Raw genomic sequence first — 22,500 nt, 5'->3', positions numbered from 1 at the left:
TCATCCCTTGCATATGTCAAGTTTTTTGTCACTGTTACTCAAATCAGATCAATTCTACGAAGGCTTTATTGACTAGGAGTAATCATTGGCTACAAGGTGTGCTTGTTAGGAGAACCTTGGAGGTTGGAATCAGAAGATGAGCTGAGATGCAACAAAGAAGACGCATTTACGTAAAAACATCTATCAATATTAATGTGCGAGGATGGTGGAATGTGGCTAAAAAAGGAAAATTTGGAGTAAAGAGGTGATGACGTCACAAAAACTAAAGTTTCGAACATCTGGAATTTGTTGAAATTGTGTTCAGGAGCGATTATTGCCAAAAATGACCCTTGCCAAAAATCAGCATGTTGATGCAGATTGACTCAATCCAAACAATCACAAGGGGCGCGATCATATAATATTATGACGTAATTCAAGATGGCGCTGAAAAAGCAGACAAATGAACAGCGAAAACCTGTGAAAGCTCATCCTATGCACAGCATACCCAGGATTAGAAACTGAGTTTTCCTTACATCGAACCCATTGAGTCTATGTCATGGCATGTCCAGGTGACTTGAGAAAACCTAAGGTCATTGTGAATTTCCTTCACAGTGATTTCATTAAGTACTAACAGCCAACGTGAAGTGTTGGCTACCTTTTTCCTTATTCAAATTGAAGCTCTGAAAGCAAAGATTAACATTCATTTTGAAAATGACAACAGTTGGTTTTTCTACTCAAACCAGCCGACAACTTCAAATTTTACTGTCACCCCTGCCTTCAGAAATTAAAGTCACAGTTTCACGGAACTCAAGTCAATCCACAGCATATCTGAGACTTGCTGTAAATATAGCTTAAATATAACAAATATAAAATGTTGCTAGAACTGCTACATTTGTAGAACTCTGCAACTCCCAAATTTTTAGTCACCAATGCAATGTATATATATATATGTACATTGATTTTTCTGTTCAAAACCATAACATTTCTTTTTAGCCAACAAAAAAAAGTGTCTACAAAGTAGAAGTTTCGCTTTGCTTTGTCACATGGCAAACACTAGGGAAATTTCCTTGAGAAGTTGGTGTCTATACAAATGATCCAACTTGACCAACTTACAGTTAAGCGATCTTGTGTTCCAGAATATCTAATGAGAGCATACGTGTCATGGCCTCTTCCACGGAAGTTTGCCTACAATAATTCAAACAGCCCTGGCTGGATTAGGACAAAATTATTACTGTATTCTGATAATTGTACTGTACCAAATGCTATGGAGAAAGTGAGACTGAACACTGCCTGTAAGCAAGCTTACATACATGTATGATTAAATCATGTTTACAGTGTAACAATAATAATTGTTATTATAAACAGGTCTTTCCCTCCTATAGTAAGAGTAGCACCTCCAGATTTCACTTTGTGTAATGCCAGAGGATTTTACCTGTCAATGGTGGTTGGTTCAGGTGTGAATGGGTTAACAACATTTACCTGACCACTAAAAACAATGTCCCCATCCTTTCCATCCTAATACTAAAGAGGGACTCATTAATGGAGACATAGTTTTTGAGTGAACCTAGCTGTTGTTAACCCTTTCACTCCTGTGGGGTTACCAAGTGACAAGTAAAATCGTCTGGCGTTAGACAGAGTAAAATCCATAAGTCTCATTCGCCCTTACAGGAGTGAAAGGGTTAATTTCACTGTGTCTAATGCCAGATGCTTTAACTAGTAAGTGGAGATGGTTTAAGAAAAAAAAAATAATAAAAATACTTCTCAATTTTTGGTCCTGACTACAGTATGCCATTATTTATTACTCAACCAATGCATACTTACAGAGCATCCTTCGACTTGGCTGTGAGTTCCATCAGAATCGTGATCATAATGAACTGACCCATTACCAATCATAGCAGAAACATAAGGATGCTCATGCTAGTAAAATCAACAACAACAAACTAATAAAAATTTAATGTACAAACAAGATTTGCCAAATGTAAACAAGGGTGAGTTTATGGATTTTGACTTTCCATTTTGTTCAAACTAAGATCCATAGTAGAAGTGAGGTCACATTTTGTTTGACACCAGTAGCTAGTACACGTGTGTATGTCAGCTCTGACAATGATATCAGTGCAATCCCATGACACTCCCTTTACCCTTACTGGGCATCACTCCATTTTGATGCATTAAGACAATTAAAGGCTCCAAGAAATAAACTCATACAAATCATGTTAATATTATTGCTTTACGTTGTGTTTTCCTATAATTATTAAAACTGATCTTTTGAAACACTATGAAATTGCTGCAGCTTGGTCTGGGCCCTGGGAGTCTCACAGCTAAACACAAAGCAACATAGCTAATTGCCTTATCCTGTATTGTACATGTATCCCCAATATCATGGAATAATATCGTCATCATTCAGAGTAAAAGTTGGTGCTATCACTTGTAAAGAATGAGTGTAATAATATTTTGAGAGCCACAGGGCATGATGACAACCATAACATTGCTCTAACACATCATTTGAATGAATAAAATAATATATAAAGCTCTAAATTTATTTAACATTTAGGGATCATTCATTGGGATAGGTCGACGATGAGCTCTTGGCTAAGGAGAAACACTTGAAAAATTGCTAGCCGTAATTAAGTTTGTCTGTATGATGATGGAATAGTATCAGATTTTAAAACTAGAGTGCCCTAGATTCCACTTTTAGCAAAGAGGAGTGTCTTTTATGACACGTTTTTCAAGGAAGGGGCACCATCAAAGTGTTTGTTTCTTCCTTCCAATACAGTAATTATAACAACTGAAAATTAATTATCATCTCAATTAAAGTTCAACAGTATAAAAAGTACAAAGGAAACTTGCTTGGTGTTCTCCATTGTGGTTACTGTATGTGTCAAAGAATATCCCAAGGCCGTAGAAGTAATCTTTGCTACCAAAAACAGCACCTGAAAAAAAATGAAAGATAAAAGAATTAGTGAGGCTTTAAAAGAGTGTTTAGACTTTTATGTGGACAAAATTACTCTAAGCTTTTTCTTCTCATACATGTACGTAACCAGTTTTCCAAAATACACGTCCATTTTTATGTTTTAAAATCCGTCACAGTAACCACCTCCTGTAAGCAGCCACTTTAACAACATATTCTGGGTGGTTGCTTAGACTAGGATGGACGGTGTTTCTACATGTACATGTACATCTATGACCACATGAACAGTATAAAATTAATAGATACTGAAGTACGAAGAGGAGATACACTGTATGTATCATTGACCAAGATGCAAGAACATACAGTATCAACAATAATCAGTTATTCATGCCTTGAGCTGCTGCTTGTTTACCTTCTTGCAATCTATCTCTGCTGTACCAAAATGCAAAACCATCTCCAAACAAGGTATCACCAGTGCCATGAATTTTAAAATGTAGCAACATCTCCCAGTCTTTGACATAACAACGCTGAAAGAAGAAACCATAAAATTAAAAACAACACAAGGCCTGAATTGTCCTGGTACAAAAAGGAACTGCCTACATGCAAGAAACTATTTCCATAAATGAAGTAAGAAATAGTCAATGAAGTTGTGTACAGTGTATACCGTAAGAGAACTGAAGCACTATTTTGAAAACTATTCAAAAACGAAATCTTTAAATATTGGGTTTGATTCAAGGTGGCCTCTTTTATTGACCAATTTTTCCCAGAGGTCTCTCCATGACTTCAATTTGAGGTTAAAATAATGGTATTTATTATTATGGATACTAATGACCTCCCCCCCCCCCCCAACCACTGAATTACTGAATTATAATCAACATTAAAGTACATTGTGTAACAAAATGAATAATTTACAGTTAGTTGTACTGACATACCACATTATTCCAAACACTTCCTTTCTTGCTCTGATGGTCAGGAGTGAGCCTAACGTAGCTACTTGAAACAAAGGTGTCCCCTTGAAAATCCCAGTATGGAATGGTTGGTCCAGTTCCTAAAAATTACAATACCGTTTGAGTTGCCAGAGACCAGGCCAGCAGCCAGCAGGCTTGGAGTTTTGATTGAGGTGCAGGATTACAGAAAACTAAATAAGTTCACTTAATTTTTTAAGAACATCTATAGAGAGGCAACAGCATTGGTTTCGTGTTTGGGGAAATGGATTAGCATGCAGTTTTGTTTTAATCGTTATTATCTGGTGAGGTCAATGTGAACTAGTTAGATAAATAACGAAGAGCACTGCCACTATATTGCATTTCCATTTTAGCAGCACATTATACAGTCTTCCATTTTGTTACTTAACTAAGTGAAACTTATCAAGATGCAATCAACAAATGAAGCTTCAAACACAGGCTGCATTATATTTGCAAAAGGCAACTATTCAAACTACACCATCTCTACTTACTGAGCTGTGCATCATCAATTAGATAGTTGGCAGCAAATAATAAACCCCAAAAGTCAATCAAATTCCTATCGTGCAATCAGGTACACATGTACTTCAAGACATTAAAACAAATACTAGAAATTGCTGGTAAGAAGAAATTATAGGTGCGTTTACACACACCATGGTAAATTATCCCGCGTTGCCTTACACTTGTGTTTTAGTATACTTTGTTAACCAGCAGTCACATGTTACGAAGATTACCGAGGTAAAAAGAAATCTCATTCAATTCATTGCCGGGAAATTTAATCACAACGTCATCAGCATCCCGATTGGCTCTTGTACCTTGGGCATCAAAACACCCTACCAACTTACCATGTTAAATGTCATGGGAGCTTCTCTGATCTTTTTGACACATCCATGGAAATTTACCACAGGAAATTTACCTTGGGAAATGTCGGTCACACGGACTACAAGCAGTTTCCTGTTGTAAAAGGCTCATTTACCACGGTAAAAGTGTCCCGTGTAACCGCACCTTGCATGGACGTCAATATGACTGACTGAATTTATTCTACAAAAATCACTCAATCCTGATCAATCCTGTCCAGTAGATAAAGGTTTATCCTTGTTGCTGATTTAATGCTAAAATAATATTTAATTCTTCATGACAATGTAGGAAAAAGGGGTTGGTCTTTCGTATATATATATATAGAGCGGTTTTCAGTTGAGTGTCGAAAGTAATTAGCGAATTGCTTTGGTTTTGCATTTACTTCACTCGGTGATTGGTTGAAAGTTCTCGTGCCATTTTTTCAACCAATCAGAAGTGAAAGCAAAACATTTTCCCGCGCTTTATATCGGCTACGTGTAATTACTTTGAGTCTTGATTGGTTTACTGGATTGTCTCTGTCCTTTTTGATTGGCCAAAGTTATTACTTTGGTTTTGGTTTTACGATACTCAATTGAAACTCGCTCTATACCGGATCTGAAGTAATTAGTGTCTATAAAACAAAAGAACAAAGCGAACATAACAATGTGTAACTAATTCACAACTAATTAGCAACTTAGGCCTAATCGGAATAGTAATGGCAGTTCTTTTGCTCTCCGCCAGTTTAGTTCGGTTTACGAAAGTCTACCCGGAAAGGGACCTCTGATTGTCACTTACAGAACTTTTACAATTAAGCTTATTGAAATAATTGAGCTAATTATTGCGTGGAAATAAACGACTATCGCCATCTTTAATAATGAATTAACATTACTTTCATTAAAGTTTAACGAGTATACACTGACAGATTGGCAAAAAAACCTCCGCGATTTAACTTTATTAGCAATACGAATTTGCCACAAGAGTAGAAAAAGTTGTTCGATGAGTTGGCAACCATGTGAGAGTGCAAACATGCTGGAGATCACGTGAAAATAATAAAACAGCAAAAAGACTCCGAGTATTGACAGAGAAAGAGAAGATGCTTTGATCGGCAACAATTTTTCCATTAAACTCAACCATTCCTTGCAAAATTTTAGAACTGCAAAATATAGGAAATAATGAACGAACTGATTTCTGTTGCCGGCAGAGTAACGAAAAACGTCTCCACATCATCGATTAACTTTGAGGAATTCTGATTTAAAAGATATAGGAATTTACTTGAATGAAAACTTGTTGACATTACCTTTGAAAATTGAGTGTTCCCTTCTTAAATATCCTTTAGATTCTTCTTCACCTAAAACTTTAGATATAAGGAGGAGAAATAGCGACAAAAACACGCTCGTATCCATATTGCTAAAGTGACTTCCTACGTTGCTCATTCCTCAAGGTGGATTGCTTTAATTAAAGTTGCTCCTCAGGGGTGGGCTGAGGCAACTTTTATTTAAAAAGATATGTAACACCCACTAAAATTTGTGGGCTTCGATGGTAAGAGCAGCAGTTAAAGTAAATTATTGAAGACCTTTTTTTCTGTCAAGGTTTAAAGTGTTTGTGAAGTAAATTCAACCCGGGAAATTCAAACAATTCATCATTCATGTTATCAGCGGTCCCCTCCCTCAATTAAGATAAAAAAGGAAGTGACGTTCTTGGTGCTAAGAGAGCCGCATTGTGGGAAGGAAAACACAATATGGCTGCCAAAACTGAATCACAGCATAAGAGTCGTCTAGATTGGAGAAAAGAGAAAGAATTAGAGGAGGCAAGAAAGGCTGGTACGGCACCAGCATTGACTGATGAAGAAGGAAAGTAAGTCTGATTTTCTTTTTCTTTCTCTCTGTTCACGAATTTGAAATGGGAAGATCATGGCATCGGGAAGATACCAGCATCAATCATCATGAACAACAAGACTGCAAAAGTAATGACTGCGAATGTCGAAGAAATGTGGCTAGAATGCGCGAAATTTAAAAAATCATTGAATTGTGGCATTTCGATGACATTTATTGTTGCAAGATTGTCGGAATTTCGTTCAGAGGTGCGAATTTTCACTTATAAGCAACTTTGAAACAAGCAAACCAAAAAAGAAACATGGCACTGGATGGGCATTAAATTGCTTGACTTCCAATTTAATATGAACATATTTTTGCCTGAAAGTCTGGTGTGCTATAGCTACAAAATAATTGTAAGTTTGCATTTATTTTTCATCTGAAGATAATGTGACTCTTCTTTTGTATTTTTTTGATAGAGATATTAACCCTCATATCCCTCAGTATATTTCCCAGGCACCTTGGTATTATGGAACCAACAGGTGAGAGGTGGCTTCATTTTCATTTTCCAACAACAACAACAACAACAACAACAACAACAACAACAACAAAAAGTTTATTTGTACCAGACATAAATAGGGATACACAAACTATTAAAGTAATAGACTTAAGAAAGGTACAATGCCCCTAGAGAATAACTAAGAAGCTAATCTAGCTCGGAGGCAGGATAAATAATTTTATGTCTGAAGGAAAAAAAGTCGATTCCACCTAACCCATTGACTCCTGAACTGCTTCCCCCCCCCCCCCCCCCCCCCAATGGGTTAAACTACATGTATTCTTGTTTTCTCAATGGCTTGATTAACCCTTTCACTCCTGTGGGGTTCCCCATTGACGAGTAAAATCGTCTTCAATTATCTTTGTTTGAATTCTATAAAAACTTTGTACTGTTTGACAGATTGGCTGTAATTTGTATTTAAGCACACTAATAATATTGTCACAATACAATCACAGGATTGCATTTACTGTACTTTTGAAAGGATAAGGCAAATGTGTTATTGGCTTTGATTTCACCATACAGGTACTGTAAGTCAATTGACTGCCAAACACAAATCAAATTAATGTTCAAAGCTGGTTAAAACTGTGGGAAAAGCAGCCTTTACAACATAAAAACAACAGGCAAAATGCATGTCAAAAGTACATTGATGTGATCGATGGTGTGCAAAACAAAAAACAGTCTTGTTATTTGACTGTTTGTTTTTCACTCTGTGTAAATCAATTTTTATCTCCTGTCCTTAAAATCTCTATATATGTATTGCCTTTTGTTTTGTGAGGCTCACATGATTAAATGAAAATTGATATTAATTCACTAAGAACCATTTAGCATATAACCTCAAGAAATTGCAAAGTATGATCTTGTGATCTCTTGGCCAGTCATAGTGCACATGCAATCTGAGAGAATTAAAAGATCAGCTATTTAGAATTTCCCACTATGTCAAACTTTTTTGATATAATTTTTCAAGCACTTCAACACAATTTTGTACAACAGGCCTCGAATGTACAAGTCATCTGAATACTATACTCAGTTTCTGTTGGCTTCCAGTAACTAATAAAATTAATCAATAAATATTGTTATTATTATTAATTTTGTGATTTTTGTAACTGTAAGCAGAAGTACAGTATTCATTGCAAAACTTCATTTCCTTTTAGACCTACTTTAAAGCATCAGCGACCCCAGGCAGATAAACAGAAAGAGTTTTCTTCATTAAATGAGTGGTACATCAAAGGAACAAAAACAGTGAGTTACTGCATTTTTAGTTTAACAATGTAAAGGGGAAACACAGTTACAGCTGTAACATAATTTGCGGTGTACATCTTAAGGATCATAAGGAAAATACCAGTGTAGTATTTATATCATCTCCAGTCTGTCATGTATGAAAAAATATAGCAGGAACTGAACAGACTGAACTAAGTACATGTACAAGTTTACAATATTATACATTGTATTATTTTATTTTGTCTTCATTGGTGAATCAAGCAGATAATTCTTTGAATGATGATGATGATTATGGTGGTTGTGCTGATGGTGATGTTCAAGACTTTAAATTATTACTAAAGTAATGATTGTTATTTTATTATTATTTTTTATTCTGCAAATACTAGATCCCAGCAGCTACTAAGTTTAGAAAAGGAGCTTGTGGAAACTGTGGAGCTATGACACACAAAAAGAAAGACTGCCTAGAGGTACTGTTATAAGTAATATTAATATCCAATGCTTGGAACTTAGTTATATAATTTTATTGATCATGAGTGATTTGTACAGTATAACGGTCAAAACGACCACAGTATTTTATAAAGTTCTGGCCACTGGCTGAATTTGTTCCTGGTAGTTCCTTGTTTAACTTCTCAGCTACAATTGTAAATAGTCAACTTGCTTACCTCCGGCCAGTTGGGATTCTTAACAGTTTGTGTTGAATGTTTTGTTCTGTTGTGATTGTGTTCATTCGCCCTGAAAAGCCCTATAGACCACTTTCATAAATTAATGGCGACCGCTTTTTCATTATTTTGTTTTTATGTTAATTAGACCTACTGCCCTCATTTTGAAACAAATATTCTTTTGAAATTTGCATTAAAACAAAAGAATATCTTATTTGGCTGCCATTAGGAAAGAAGTCTATGGAGAGTTGTCAATTAAGTTTGTAATGTATGTATGTATGTATGTATGTATGTATGTATGTATGAATGAGCTCTAACACTAATCCTAAATACAGACAGACTTCCTAGGTCTACCTACATTGGACATATCTACGTGTAACCCCTAAACCTATGGTACAGACAGTCCCTTAGACCGACATGTACAGTAGCTGCTGTGAGTCCTGTAGCTTAGTGGTAGAGCATGTGAACTGGTAATGGGAAGCGTCGCTTGTAGGTTTGACTCCTGAAAAGGAATGTACATCACTGACAGATTTTTTTCTGAGTGGGACCCAAGTAACCTTAAAATATCTATACATCTCTTCATTTGATTTGCCCACTGGTTAAAAATTTTACCATACCTAAGTTCATTACATTACCATTACTACTAATTTCTGAAATTGCAATATTTAGAGACCCAGACGAGTTGGTGCTAAGTTTACTGGTGATGACATCAAGCCCGATGAACATGTTCAGCCTCAACTGTCATTTGATTATGACGGCAAAAGAGACAGGTAAAGTGTCATAATTATGATAAGAGTGCTTGCAAGTGTTCGCCTTTTGTATCAACCAGAAGCATTTTTTCCTTTTTGTGGAGATGCACAGAATGAATGGATTTATTAGATTCTGAATTTAGAGATATCTTTTCCTTTTTGCCATTTTTCCTATAATCATATTATTTTCATTTTTACCCTAAAATCATTTTGATAATGATAAATATTCAATTCCTTTTAGATGGAATGGTTACAATGTTGATGACTTTAGGAAAACAGTAGAGGAATATACCAAGTTAGATATGGTATGTGTGATTTTCCTTTCTCTTAAGAATAGGACAATATTATTAATTATTTTTAAAGAGTGTTTTGCGTATGTGGTCGGGGCCTTTATATGGGAAGAAGTCTACATTGTCCTGCAAATTGTGCTGAGTTGGTTACAACTACACAATTCCTGGAAAGAAGCCTTGTCAAAGAAGTCAAATATTCTGACTTGTAACTGTGCTGTCACAAAAAGGAATTTCAAAATCATCTCAAATCAAATAATATTATTACTTCTTACTCTATAAGAACCAAAGGCTCTCTAGAGATGTCAGTTTGACCTACATGTATATTACACAATTTCTGATTCCAGAGCTTTTTATAAGAAGACTTCATGAGGTTGTTGTTTCCATGAACAAAATTTTTGAAAACTAAACTTGGTATTCTCACCAATGGCATAAATAATTATGTCTGCATTTGTAGGCTAAACAGCATCTAAAGGCCGATCAACTTGAGAAGGAATTAGCTGAAGGCAAGAAACCAGAAGTGGCAGATGAGCCAGATAGTGAAGATGAAGACAAGTATGCAGACAGGATTGACATGCCAGGACAGAAGTTTGATACAAAGAGGTAAAGAAGCCTTGATTCACCATGGTTGCTAATATAAGGTTACCAATGGTCCATGTACATGTAGTCCTGTCTAACCACGTTCCTTTAAAGGGACAGTGTCATGGGTTGTTAGTATAAATCTGGAAAGCAGAGGAGACCTGTTTACCGATGGCAAGCAAAAATTAATGGTCAAATTTTCTTCAAAATGGCTATTTTAGCTCAAAGACACCATTCCTAAGTGTTTTTGGTGACACATAGCCAAGATTAGAAGGAATGCGAACTTGAAAACGTCAGGCTGATGTCTTCAAGTTCTTCCCTTGCATCTTAGATATAGATAAACTCTGTAATAACTTATTGTGGTTCATTTTGTTTTTTAAATTTAATTGAATTTTATCTCACTGCGGTGATCCAGAAGCAATTTAAGAATGAAAAAGTCACTGAACATTGATGTAGTAAATTTATGATCAAACTAAAAGGGATCAGAATTCCCATGATACTACTACCCCTTTAACGTATGTTACTAATCAATCAGTAAAATCTCATTTCTTGACATTCTCCTCTTTTCATCCAGTTCTCTAAATTACACAATCTTTTTTCTTACTCAGGCGTACAACTGTAAGAAATTTAAGAATTCGTGAAGACACAGCAAAGGTATGAAAGACTGGTTTATTTTGGCCATTGTTAACATATTTTTTTCCATTTCTATTGTTAGAAATTTTTTAAGTACTTAATGTAACAATGTTTTTTTTTTTCAGTATTTGTACAACTTGGACCCTAATTCAGCATACTACGACCCCAAGACAAGGTCAATGCGACAAAACCCATTCAAGGAAGCTGATGGAAGCAGGAATGAGTAAGTGTTCAAATACCAAGGTATAAATATAAAGCATGCCAGAGTTGTGCTACATTTCCATGTATCTGCTAGGAGCTAAATATTTAATTTACATTGTACTCAGTCACTGTGGTGTTTTACTTACAGCTGTATGTCTAAAAAATAATTCACCTACCATAATTTGATCCACACCCAATTTTGATATTCAACACGAAGGGTCCCTTTATGTCTAAGCCTTTGCTACAAAGTACCTATTTCCAACAATAAGGTAAGGTTATTAAGAGATAAGCAAATTATTAATTTTAGCTAAAGGCAGCTGTTTATCATTACTTGAGTAGCCGCATTTGGGGGACGCTACATGTATGTGACATTGATCGTCTGTATTCTGAGACATTCACTTATGTCCAGGTTTGACCCTAATTAGATGCACGCCCAATTTTGACATCCAACACAAAGTGTCCCTTTAAGTCTAAGCATTTGCTACCTATTTTCAACAATAAGGTAAGGGTAAAGGTTAGCGTTATTTTTAGCTTTGGGTAAATGCAGCAGTTAATCTTCACTTAAAGAGCAGCATTTGGGGGACGCTTTGTGACATAAATTGTCTGTATTCTGAGACGCAAGTGATGTTGAAGTTGGCTAGAAGAGCAAGGGGACACTTCGTGACGCTTATTGAAATCCGCGTGCATCTAATTAGGGTCAAACCTGGACATATCTCGAGACATTGAGTGATGTTGAAGTTAGGTAGAAGAGCAAGGAGACACTTATTGAAATTCATGTTCATCTAATTAGGGGCATTTCTGTACTACATAATTTATCTGTGGTATTTACGGTATGAAGTCTGCAGCTACTTTAATTAGGGGCTTTGTTGCCAAGTAATAAACCCTATTGGAAAAAAAGGAATGCTAACCAGATACCTAAACACCAGCAGATAAGCTGCACCTTTTTCCCAAAAATCATCGCTAGAAATCAGGGGTGTGGCTTATCTGCAGGAACATTTAAAAAAGGCTACTTTTGGACTGTCCAGTTTTCCTGCTTCGCATGCCATCTAATGCCTGGTTACTAACGCACGAACGTTCTGCTCACGTTCTTTTTGTAATGCAAAAATCTGTGGAAAAACTGTGTTGAATGAAGAAATTCCTTTTTACAAATACCAGAAAAAGATTGATCATAATATTATGTCAAAGTTGGTAGAAATGATGTTCATCATATTAAAGTGCTAAAATTGTGGGTAAGACTTTGAAGTACTTTCTGCTTCAGTGTTAACAATGACCAGGAGTGAAATTTATTCCACCCTAAGGAGGTCTGGGGTTGTGTTTCCACAAAATTATTTTAATTATTGAATCTTCCACTGTAATCATTCTGACTGGTGCCTAAATCTGCTCCTGAAATTTGCAAGTCTTGTTGTCTGGTTTATTGTATGGTGGCAGTTCTTTGGTTTATGTTTGGGTAGAAAACAGTTGCCGATGTTAATACCTTTTGTATATAATTTGTTATTGCAGTGTCACATATGCTGGAGATAACTTTGTGCGTTTCTCAGGAGACACACAAAAGATGGCTCAAACACAAAGTAAGTTTAAGATCTCATAATTTCAAGCTGAAGGCATTAAAAACAAGTGTATAATACTGTAAGTTTAAAATTGGTAGGAAAAAAATAAATTTTAATCAGTTCTTGTAACTTTTTGTTGTGAACTTGCCCGCTGAAATTTTTATACTCAAGTTAAAGTAAATGAAATAAAATTAATGAATGTGAAGATCAAATAACATACATTGTAAAAAAAATCTCATGCATGTAGAGGAGAAGCTCTATCCCAATTAAGAAAAATGTTGACAATTATAATAATAATAAAGACTCGGGTGAATCCTATACTTTGTTCTTTATAGGCAAAGTAGAAATATCACAACTATTATTTCACATTAATTTCTTTTAAACAGAGGCTTTTGACTTCTTTTTAAACAGTGCTTTCATCATTTCTTTCTTTTACTGTTATAATTATCAACAGTGGTTTCAATAAGTACCGACAGCCGGCAATAAGTAACTAAAGTACATGTAATTAAAGACAGATTCTTTCAAACCTACGGTAGTCTTGATTCAAATTCATTTTGATAATGACAATGGGAAGTCGTCGAAACATGACCATCAATTTTGCTTTTGAAATGTGGCATTTGGCAGGGTTCTTTTAAAAGTGACATGCCCCCAGACACTCATAGAGAAAGAGGCCATTAGACCCCTTTTTGAATGGATAATTTTCAGAGGTATTTTGTCAACTATGTGAAAAGCAGCCAGTAACAGTTTCTTCTCTGGTTATTTCTTACACTGTCCAGTGTTTGCTTGGGAGGCATATGAGAAGGGAGTAGATGTCCACTTACAAGCTGATCCCACCAAACTGGAACTCTTACACCAGGAATACAATGTGAAGAAAGGGGTCTATGATCAGGATAAAAAGCTGTCAGTACTTGACAAGGTGCGTTTAAAAAGTCCAAGAGAGTTTTGAGCTTTGAATTCATTTTTGCATTTTTGTAAGCAGGGTTTCTAATTGGCCATTTCCTTGTTTATGCCTGCCTCCTCTTCAAAGCTATTCTAAGTGCAAAGTTTTTCTTATGAAAATTAGTTTTCATTCCTATGTTAAGTAGAACTAATTACCATCACAAATACTTCGCACTTAGACTCGCTTTGAAGAAGAGGCAGACTTGAACTCGGAAATGGTCTATTAGCTTGGTTTTTACCTAGTTTGACAAACTAGTTAGCTTAAAAGTAAAATTAAATTTTATTGTTTCCTCAGCTTTTTACCACCTTGAAGTTTTTTTTTTCTGGACAGGCTGTTTCCTCATCTGCATCTTCAAAATCCTAGTGTCAATATTAATTTTTCTCTCCCACTCTCTTTCGCTGGGGCATCCCTTCAGAGTTACATAATGTCATGTACATTCATCCCCTCAGAGAGTATTTTTTGAACAAAGAAATCTGCAGAATACCACATCATACATGCAGCCTACAGTATAAGAATCAAATGAATTAAGAAACTTGTTACGAAGTGCTTTGATCTTTGACTAATTCCCACTTCAAGTAGCATGCTTCAAACCGCTGATCTGTGCGAGGCTCTACCTCACCACGGTTTATTGCTCCACTTACTATGTATTGTAATATCAATTACATTTGATAATAATAGCAATAATAATAATAATAATACCGGTAATAATAATAATCATAATCATAATCATAATCATAATCATAACTATTACAAAATTCTTGAATCTGAGTGGTTCTTTGTACGCCTATTTGTCGCATGCTTGGTGCACAATCATGTGGGTGTCCAATTACAGGATGGTATCCAATTTGAACAACTCCAAATTTGATACCTGTAATTGGACACCAACACCATTTGTGCATTACTTGGTTCTATAGGGTCTTTCTTGCTGTTTTCCTACTGTTTGCAAAACAGATTGAATATAATTTTAGCTTTTTAACACAAAAAGGTATTCAAAGATCTTTTGTTATAGTTGTGAGTTAAATTAGTAATAGGACTTCGTTTCGTACAATTCGGGGCAATCATGCTCATAGCACTCGGCCAATTGAGATTTAATATAAAACTTTTAGTGCAGTTACTGACAAACATGTACCATTGTCTTTTCATTGGCAGTATGGAGGTGAGGAACATTTGAATGCTCCTCCTAAAGAGTTGCTTTTGGCTCAGACGGTAAGCCTTATTTTCATGTATGTATGACTGTGGGGAATCTGTTTTTATGCAAAAATAGTTTGTTGATAATCTGTAAGGAATTTAAAAAGATGAATTCAAAAACGAAAGCTCAATCTGTGCACACTTACAGACTGTGTATGTTCACCACAATGCTCAATACTGTATAACTTACAATGTCTTTCAACTTAATAAGTATTAACGAAAGTCAAACAAAGAAATAAATTATTACACACAGATTATGGGTTGAACCCAGGATTCACTTCAGAACTCTATGAAGTAAGAATGTCCAGGTGAGAGTAGGCCTTAGAAGTCCTGACTATTGTTGGTGCCATGGACTGATGTTTCGACAACCTGTGCAGATGTCATGAATCCTCATAGTCAAGTGATTTGTGTGGTGGCAGTGAATCATATATAACTACTCTCAGACTGGTCTTTTACCTGATTGGTCAGTTGAAACCTGATGTTACTGGTCTGTCTAGTCAGCAGTGTTGTTGCAGCTGGCTGAGAAGACTGTGGTAGGGTTTGTCTCCATCCATAGAAGCTCTGAAGTGTTGTTGTTGTTGTTGTTTGACTGTTCTGTTGGTTTTGTCAATGTCGTTTGTGTGGTGCTGGTAGTATATGCAATGGTTCTGTGGAGTATGTTCTTGGTAGGTGAGGTCCACAACCTTGAGGAATGAAAAACTAACTTATGTACATGATTATTGTCAGTGCATGGTTCTCGTATGTCAATTCAAAAAACTAAAAGAGCATATTAACCTTTTCATGCTTGTCCTACAGGAACACTATGTTGAGTTTTCAAGAACTGGAAAAGTTATAAAAGGTGCATTTTGCTGTGTTAAATTTACTTAGGAATGGCTTTTCCCTTTAAGTTACCTTTCTTTCAATAGAATTAATTAATTTTTAATATACAGTCATGTAAATTTTTTGACTGCAGACTTCTTGAGCTAATGTTACTTAAATTATTATCTGTCCACAGGTCAAGACAAAGCTGTTGCAAAATCCAAATATGAAGAAGATGTATATACAAACAACCACACAGTAAGGAGCAACAAGCTGCACCTTTACAGTTGAACAAATAAAGGACTGTATGCAAATGGGAAACCCATGCAAACACTTTTTTTTCCCCTTTTCTTGTTACTGTGTATAATTTTTTAAGCATTGATCATCAGCTAAATTTATCAAAATTTAAATAAAACGTACCATATAAAACTCATCAACAATAGATTCATGAGCTTGGGAGCTGGTGCATTACAGGTTGGTGGAGCCAGGAAGGTATCTGTCAAGGAGGAAGGAGGCATTTATGGTCAGTGAAATACTTACAAACCCGACTGATACTTTACCAAGAAGGGAGCGAGTATGAGAAAAGCAAAATTTGCAAGCAAAAATGGTTCTGCAAGCACTAAGCAGGCCAGAAAGCAAGCAAACTAGTAAAGTAAGCCACCATCAGGAACTCCTACAAAGATTCCAGGGCGGCCCCTTAGCCAGCAGTTGATACGTTAATTAGGGTTTACCATACTTAAAGTACTACATACCGGTACTTAGCCAGCCTGGAGTGCGGCCACTGACCAGCATTGTCTCCATTTTAACTTTGCCCAAATTACATTTAGCCACCTTAAAAAAATATGAGCAGAGCTTAATTAAGTACATTTTTAACCTCAGCCCTGTGAAGCCACAACTTCTGTGCCACAACATTTTAGTGTTAAAGAGGACTTTCAGAACCTTTTTAATATGTTTTTTTGACATACATGTATTATAGCAATAAATTATTATAATTAACATATTAAGAAATAAGAACGTTACTCTGGTTGAAATTGTATAAGAATATGTACAATGTTTTAAAAGTCCCAACGTTTCGGTTGAACCTTCAACCTTCATCAGGGGGAAGTGAAAAAATAATTCGCAAGAAACACGTTTCTTATAGTATGCCAAATTCGAGTCTATTATTATTGAATTCTGTCCCTCAGGGCAAGATTTAGAAATTCATGCGGCAAATGCATGCCATCATCACGATTAAGCGGATTCCTGCAAGTGATCAGATCAGACTCGTGGCGCCATCTACTCGATTCCATGCAAAGATTGTGACAAGAGTTATATCGGGGAAACCAAACGCAAATTTTCTACTCGCCTTAAAGAACACCAGAAAGTGGTGGAACATAAACACTCGCAAAAGTCAGCTTTAGCGGAACATTGTTTACATTCTGGTCACACTGTCTCTTGGGAGGCGTCCAAGATCCTACGCACAAATGCTAATTGGTGCAATCGACGCATTCTTGAGGCTTGGGAAATTAACACTTGCAGGAATCCGCTTAATCGTGATGATGGCATGCATTTGCCGTACGAATTTCTATATCTTGCCCTGAGGGACAGAATTCAATAACAATAGACTCGAATTTGGCATACTATAAGAAAGGTGTTTCTTGCGAATCATTTTTTCACTTTCCCCTGATGAAGGTTGAAGGTTCAACTGAAATGTTGGGACTTTTAAAACATTGTACATATTCTTATACAATTTCAACCAGAGTAACGTTCTTATTTCTTAATATGTTTCTATCACCTGGTTACAGGACCATTTTTAAAATTATTATAATTGTTTTTCAGAGTGTTTGGGGTTCATATTGGCAAGAAGGAAGGTGGGGTTACAGCTGCTGTCATTCCTTCATAAGAAACTCGTATTGTACTGGAGATGCAGGCAAATCAACTTCAGTCTCTGGGGTAGGTGATCAATGGTACACGTAGTGTCTTGCTATAAATGTAGGTGTTTTTGTACATGTGCTGTGGTTCAAATGTTTTTCGTGGTACAAAATTTTTCAACCAGGTTAATACTAGTATTTTATTATGATCATAGTCTGAAATAAAGGAAAAACTAAGCCTGATTATGGATAGATAGATAGATAGATAGATAGATAGATAGATAGATAGATAGATAGATAGATAGATAGATAGATAGATAGATAGATAGATAGATAGATAGATAGGTAGGTAGGTAGGTAGGTAGGTAGGTAGATAGATAGATAGATAGATAGATGTGTTTAATTCCAACTATTGCAGTATAAACTGAATTACAGTTGTTGGTCAAGGTAAATAAACTAGCTTTACAACATTGTAGCAAAATTTGCAAACGTTTGGTTCTGACTTGAGGTTCTGTTCAGTGTTTTAGTTTGTAATTATCCCAGATCTTAAGTGGTAACCTATGACACACCTCTACCTTATTGTTAAGTACATGCTTTTTTATTCTATAGCAAAGGCTAAAATTAATAGTCTGGTAAGTCGGACCACACTGGTGAGGCATATTCCAAGACTGATCTTATAAGCGAACAGTACAATGTAGATCTGAACAAGGTCATTGATTTTCTACTCCTGATTTTTTCAGGAGCCTGATAGCATAAAGTCGTTTGTTAGCCTCCTTGAAGATATAATTAATATGCATATTCCAGGTTAAGTCTTGACTAATATTCAGCCCAAGAATTTTGTAAGTAGACACTCTTTTAATGGTGGTCCCAGACAGCTGTAACGGGCCAAGGGGGAATTTTTGGAAATGCAAAAAGTTTATAATAAGCTTGCGGCACTTGGAGGGGTTAAGCCGCATCCCATGCTCTGAGGCAAAGTTATGGATCTTGTTTGCTATGATCGGCAAATAGCTTGGCGAGCACCTCGGATAAGCTTGTCACGAACCCATTTCCCAAGATAGCAAACAATAGGGGGCCAAGCCTAGTACCTTGGGGAATTCCTCCGTGAGGGAAAACTGGTGAAGAAACTGTTTCACCAATTTTCAAACATTGGGACCGCTAATCTGGTTTAAAACATTATTTTAATCCAAGGGAAAATGTGAGGTGCACACATGAAGAGATACATGTACATGTAGGTTAGAGTGATAGCAGAATATCACCCCTGCCCAGTTTCAGATCTTTACTGTTTGCATTGTAATGGTAGCATTCTTCAAAAAAAGAGTTGGAATTCCAGTGCAATCAGACGCTGGGAGTATGTTCTGCAGTTGAGCCAAAAGACCATAAGAAAGTACCGGTATTGTATTTCTAGCATGCAAGCAATTTATTACTTCGGGCCTTAAACCAAGAGAAAAGGATTACAGGAGATGCCCTCTCTGGTCCTTGGCATAATTATGTGAATTTCAGTTCTTTAGAGATACACGCAAACAGAAACATGATTTTTTCCAAGACCTTGAGCTCTGCATTACACTCCACCACTATTACACAGTATATGTACCATGTTGTTGCTCTGCAATGAGTTTGCACTGTCACATACCATATTTATTTATTTACTTATTTATTTACCAATTAAGTCCTACATTCAATACTGAATACAAAGGACTGCATTAAACTTTAAAGACATGATAAATAATAGTATTATGTACACAAATGGAGCTAAGAAATTGTGGAAATTTCGCTCTTGAAAGATTTAAGTGATTCTTTCAATGCTACTTCCTTTGGTAGCTTATTCCATTCCTGTATGGTTCTTGGAATAAAGGAATACTTGTAAAAATCACACTTTGCATGCACAGAGGAATGCATACAGGAATAGGTAATTGGGTGGAGATTAGCATTATCTACATTTGCTAAATTGTTTCTAAATTTATAAAGCATAGACAAGCGGGCAATTATTCTACGGGATTGCAGTGATTTTCAGCCCAGTTAGTAGTTGTGTTCCGCCCCTGTAGTTGCATTCTGTACTCTCCTCCCTCTTTCTTTTTTGTTTTATCCTTAACTGTCTAGAATTGTATAGGAACAGGATTGGAGGAAGTGAGCAGTGATCATCTGGAATACCCTAGTACAGATTCAAGTTCAAGTTTATTGCACTATTAAAGTTGATATGGCATATGGCTTACAAAATAAATAAACAAATAATGAAAAGGAAGTATAATAATTATACAAGTTTGTTGGTATGTGCACAGTGACCAAAGTAGGTGAAGCTTTAGTGATAGTTTCTGTACAGAGTAAAGTCTGGTGGTGTCACTCTCAGTAGCAGAAAGTTGAACAAGTTCTTTTAAAAACAGCTGTAAGTTTTATAATTATTGTTTTAAATAGCAGAATCTACAGATCACAGATCCCCTCACAAGTGCAGCTAGGATGATCCAAGAAGCAGAGGAAAATGGAAAGTCCTTAATGGAGGTCAGCATGTCATGATTTCTAGGAATATATCACACAATGTTTTAATTTTTGTGGTAGTGCACTGTATGTGCACTACACACTATGTCACCAGGTTGTAAGAGTGTGAGAATGTAAGTCCATGATGGCAATTGGCCTGCAGCATGTGCATAAATCATATAAATAAACATGTCTGTTGGAAGCATGCTTGAGTTTGATCAAGGACAACAGTAAGCTGTTGTTCTTCAGGCGTTATTTTTTTTTTTTTGCTTCATGTGTATAATGGCCAAACTTTGAATGATGATTTCAGATACATCAGGAAAATCGCAGGAAAGGCAAGAAGAGAGAAAAATCAGTGGATGAAGATGACGAAGAAACGAAAAGAGAAAAGCTTAACAAGGTGTGAATAGCACCAGAGCAGTCAGTTTTCATTCTTAGCATAAATTGTCTAAGACCATTTTATTGTCTTTTTAGAAACGATCTTGCCCCCAAAGGCCACTTTGGAAAATACCTTAATACCGGTACTCTGTTTGTCCCCCGAAATTTTGCTTAAGCATTGTCTTTGTTTTCTCTTAGGACCATTGTAAGTCTTAAGAGAAACTGGAAACAATGCTTACATGTATGCAAAATTTGGGGGAACAAATAAAGAATATTATGGTATTTTCTGAAGTGGCACATTTGATCACAGGCAGGATAACTTTATTACATCTGTAAATCAAGTGGATACATGTTTACTTCACAGTAGACGTTGGCCAGGGTTTTCAAACTCGCCTTAAGGGCCCACTGACGTATTTTTTGGGGTGCGTTGCTAAGGATGTAATGGATAAGTAATTTGAGAGAATTTGACAATATTTTGGTCAGTTTCCACCTTTTGTAAGCCAATGACCCTAAATATGACGTCATCATACCACGCCCATGATCACGTGACCAATAAAAGAAAACTCTAAATTTGTTTCCGTGCTACGCAATTTAGGTATTTAATCGATGGTTTGATAATTTGTATTCGTTTTTGCATCCAACCAAGCATGGTTTTCTTTTTATTTTCAAAAATGTTCTTTTTAAAGACATAAACGATACTGAAATACCCACAACTTTTTCAAAAAAGATGATTTTAAAAAATCAATGCTTAGCTATATTCTGTATTTGGGGGTGAAACGTGCCATGTAAAAAAATAATAATTCAATCTAAAACCGCCAGAAATTTAGCTTTTTTCTCAAACCGGAAGTCAGTTTGTTTACGCATGCGCAGTTGATCCGAGAACAAGTGCGAGGAAGGGCGAGGAAAAACCTTCGATGGAAACAACAGTTTGTGTGGTGACCTTTGCTTGTGAGTGGGTTTTCTTGTCAGCTCATGATATGATGACGTCAGTTACCGGAGGTAACATTTCACTTCCTTAGTAACGCGCGAAAAATCCGTCTGTGGGCCCTTAACTAAGATGTGCTTTGAGTGTGCATATTCACAGTCACAGTATATGAGAAAGGACTTATTAACAAGTCTTTGATGGATTATGACTTATATTTAACAAGAAAATGTTATCTGGCCTTTGAACAACTGAGCCCTGGAAATTTCACTTAAGAATTCCTGTTCAGGTGCTGCCCACATCTTTTATTGGAACTCGCGCTGATAAAGTTACCCAGTCTTTGATTGATGGGAGCAAGATCTTTTCTAATAAGACAAGAAAAAATTGTCTTAGATAACAATTAACTCTTACAACATAGTTTTTCTAAGACTTAAGAATTTTTAAATAATCAGATTTTAATGGAACAACTTTCTCTCTTGGGTTGGCAAAAAATAGTGGAAATTAATTTTTTCAGTAGCAATGGAACTTACCCATTGGGGAAAGGGAAAGGGTTAAAAAAACTAAATATTTACATGACTACAGCTGTAGTTCTGTGAGTGGGTAAGATGAACCAAATCCCGCTGTGATTGGCTACCCGAGCAGGCAAGATGGAGCTATACTCCCCACTTGGGATTTCTTGCTTGGAGATAATTCTTTTGGTGTTTTATCCCATAATATTATAATAAATCCTTTATTGAAAATGGATGGATACTGGCCTTGTTCTTTTTTCGCGTGTTTATTGACCTAAACTTCTTCTTGGTCCATAAACTTGCAAAAAAAGAACTGGACCAATATCCAGCCATCTTGACCCCGTACTTGGTCAATAACCCAGATTTATTAGCCAGAAATTGTCCACAGAACTCAGTTTTTTTTCTTTCCCTTCCAGGCACTAAGAAAGGAGGAGCGTAATCAGCAAGAAGCTGACAGATTGTTAGCCATGGATGAGCGAAAAAGACCATACAATTCCCTCAAAGGTGATAACCGTGATGT

The 22,500-nt window shown here is 36.1% G+C and overlaps 2 protein-coding genes across 3 annotated transcripts in view; one reads left to right on the top strand and one right to left on the bottom strand.

The window, feature by feature from the left end:
- LOC138006351 (vesicular integral-membrane protein VIP36-like) overlaps positions 1–6,141 on the bottom strand; it is an 11,423-nt gene extending 5,282 nt beyond the window's left edge. Inside the window, exons 1-6 of the mRNA XM_068852620.1 lie at positions 5,984–6,141; positions 3,820–3,935; positions 3,300–3,414; positions 2,827–2,909; positions 1,801–1,896; positions 1,093–1,164 (exon numbers count right to left, since the gene is read on the bottom strand). Coding sequence (XP_068708721.1) covers positions 1,093–1,164; positions 1,801–1,896; positions 2,827–2,909; positions 3,300–3,414; positions 3,820–3,935; positions 5,984–6,119 — 618 coding nt within the window. The 5' untranslated portion in view covers positions 6,120–6,141. The remainder of the gene's footprint in view (positions 1–1,092; positions 1,165–1,800; positions 1,897–2,826; positions 2,910–3,299; positions 3,415–3,819; positions 3,936–5,983) is intronic.
- Positions 6,142–6,408: 267 nt separating this feature from the next.
- LOC138006348 (pre-mRNA-splicing factor SLU7-like) overlaps positions 6,409–22,500 on the top strand; it is a 16,472-nt gene continuing 380 nt past the window's right edge. Inside the window, exons 1-18 of one of the 2 annotated variants that reach the window (XM_068852617.1) lie at positions 6,409–6,540; positions 6,977–7,039; positions 8,205–8,292; positions 8,658–8,738; positions 9,600–9,700; positions 9,921–9,984; positions 10,424–10,569; positions 11,154–11,199; positions 11,304–11,401; positions 12,880–12,947; positions 13,703–13,842; positions 15,016–15,072; positions 15,850–15,892; positions 16,049–16,110; positions 17,671–17,784; positions 20,115–20,195; positions 20,482–20,571; positions 22,397–22,500. The exon at positions 22,397–22,500 is cut by the window's right edge and continues 380 nt beyond it. In XM_068852617.1, the coding sequence (XP_068708718.1) occupies positions 6,425–6,540; positions 6,977–7,039; positions 8,205–8,292; positions 8,658–8,738; positions 9,600–9,700; positions 9,921–9,984; positions 10,424–10,569; positions 11,154–11,199; positions 11,304–11,401; positions 12,880–12,947; positions 13,703–13,842; positions 15,016–15,072; positions 15,850–15,892; positions 16,049–16,110; positions 17,671–17,784; positions 20,115–20,195; positions 20,482–20,571; positions 22,397–22,500 (1,562 nt within the window). In that variant the 5' untranslated portion in view covers positions 6,409–6,424. Of the gene's footprint in view, positions 6,541–6,976; positions 7,040–8,204; positions 8,293–8,657; positions 8,739–9,599; positions 9,701–9,920; positions 9,985–10,423; positions 10,570–11,153; positions 11,200–11,303; positions 11,402–12,879; positions 12,948–13,702; positions 13,843–15,015; positions 15,073–15,849; positions 15,893–16,048; positions 16,111–17,670; positions 17,785–20,111; positions 20,196–20,481; positions 20,572–22,396 lie in introns of both variants that reach the window. The other variant, XM_068852615.1, reaches the window with a different exon arrangement.

Source organism: Montipora foliosa, chromosome 6 (assembly GCF_036669935.1).
Source record: "Montipora foliosa isolate CH-2021 chromosome 6, ASM3666993v2, whole genome shotgun sequence".
NCBI lineage: Eukaryota > Metazoa > Cnidaria > Anthozoa > Scleractinia > Acroporidae > Montipora > Montipora foliosa.
Note: the sequence above shows the minus strand (reverse complement) of the source record. Positions and strands in the feature narration are given on the sequence as shown.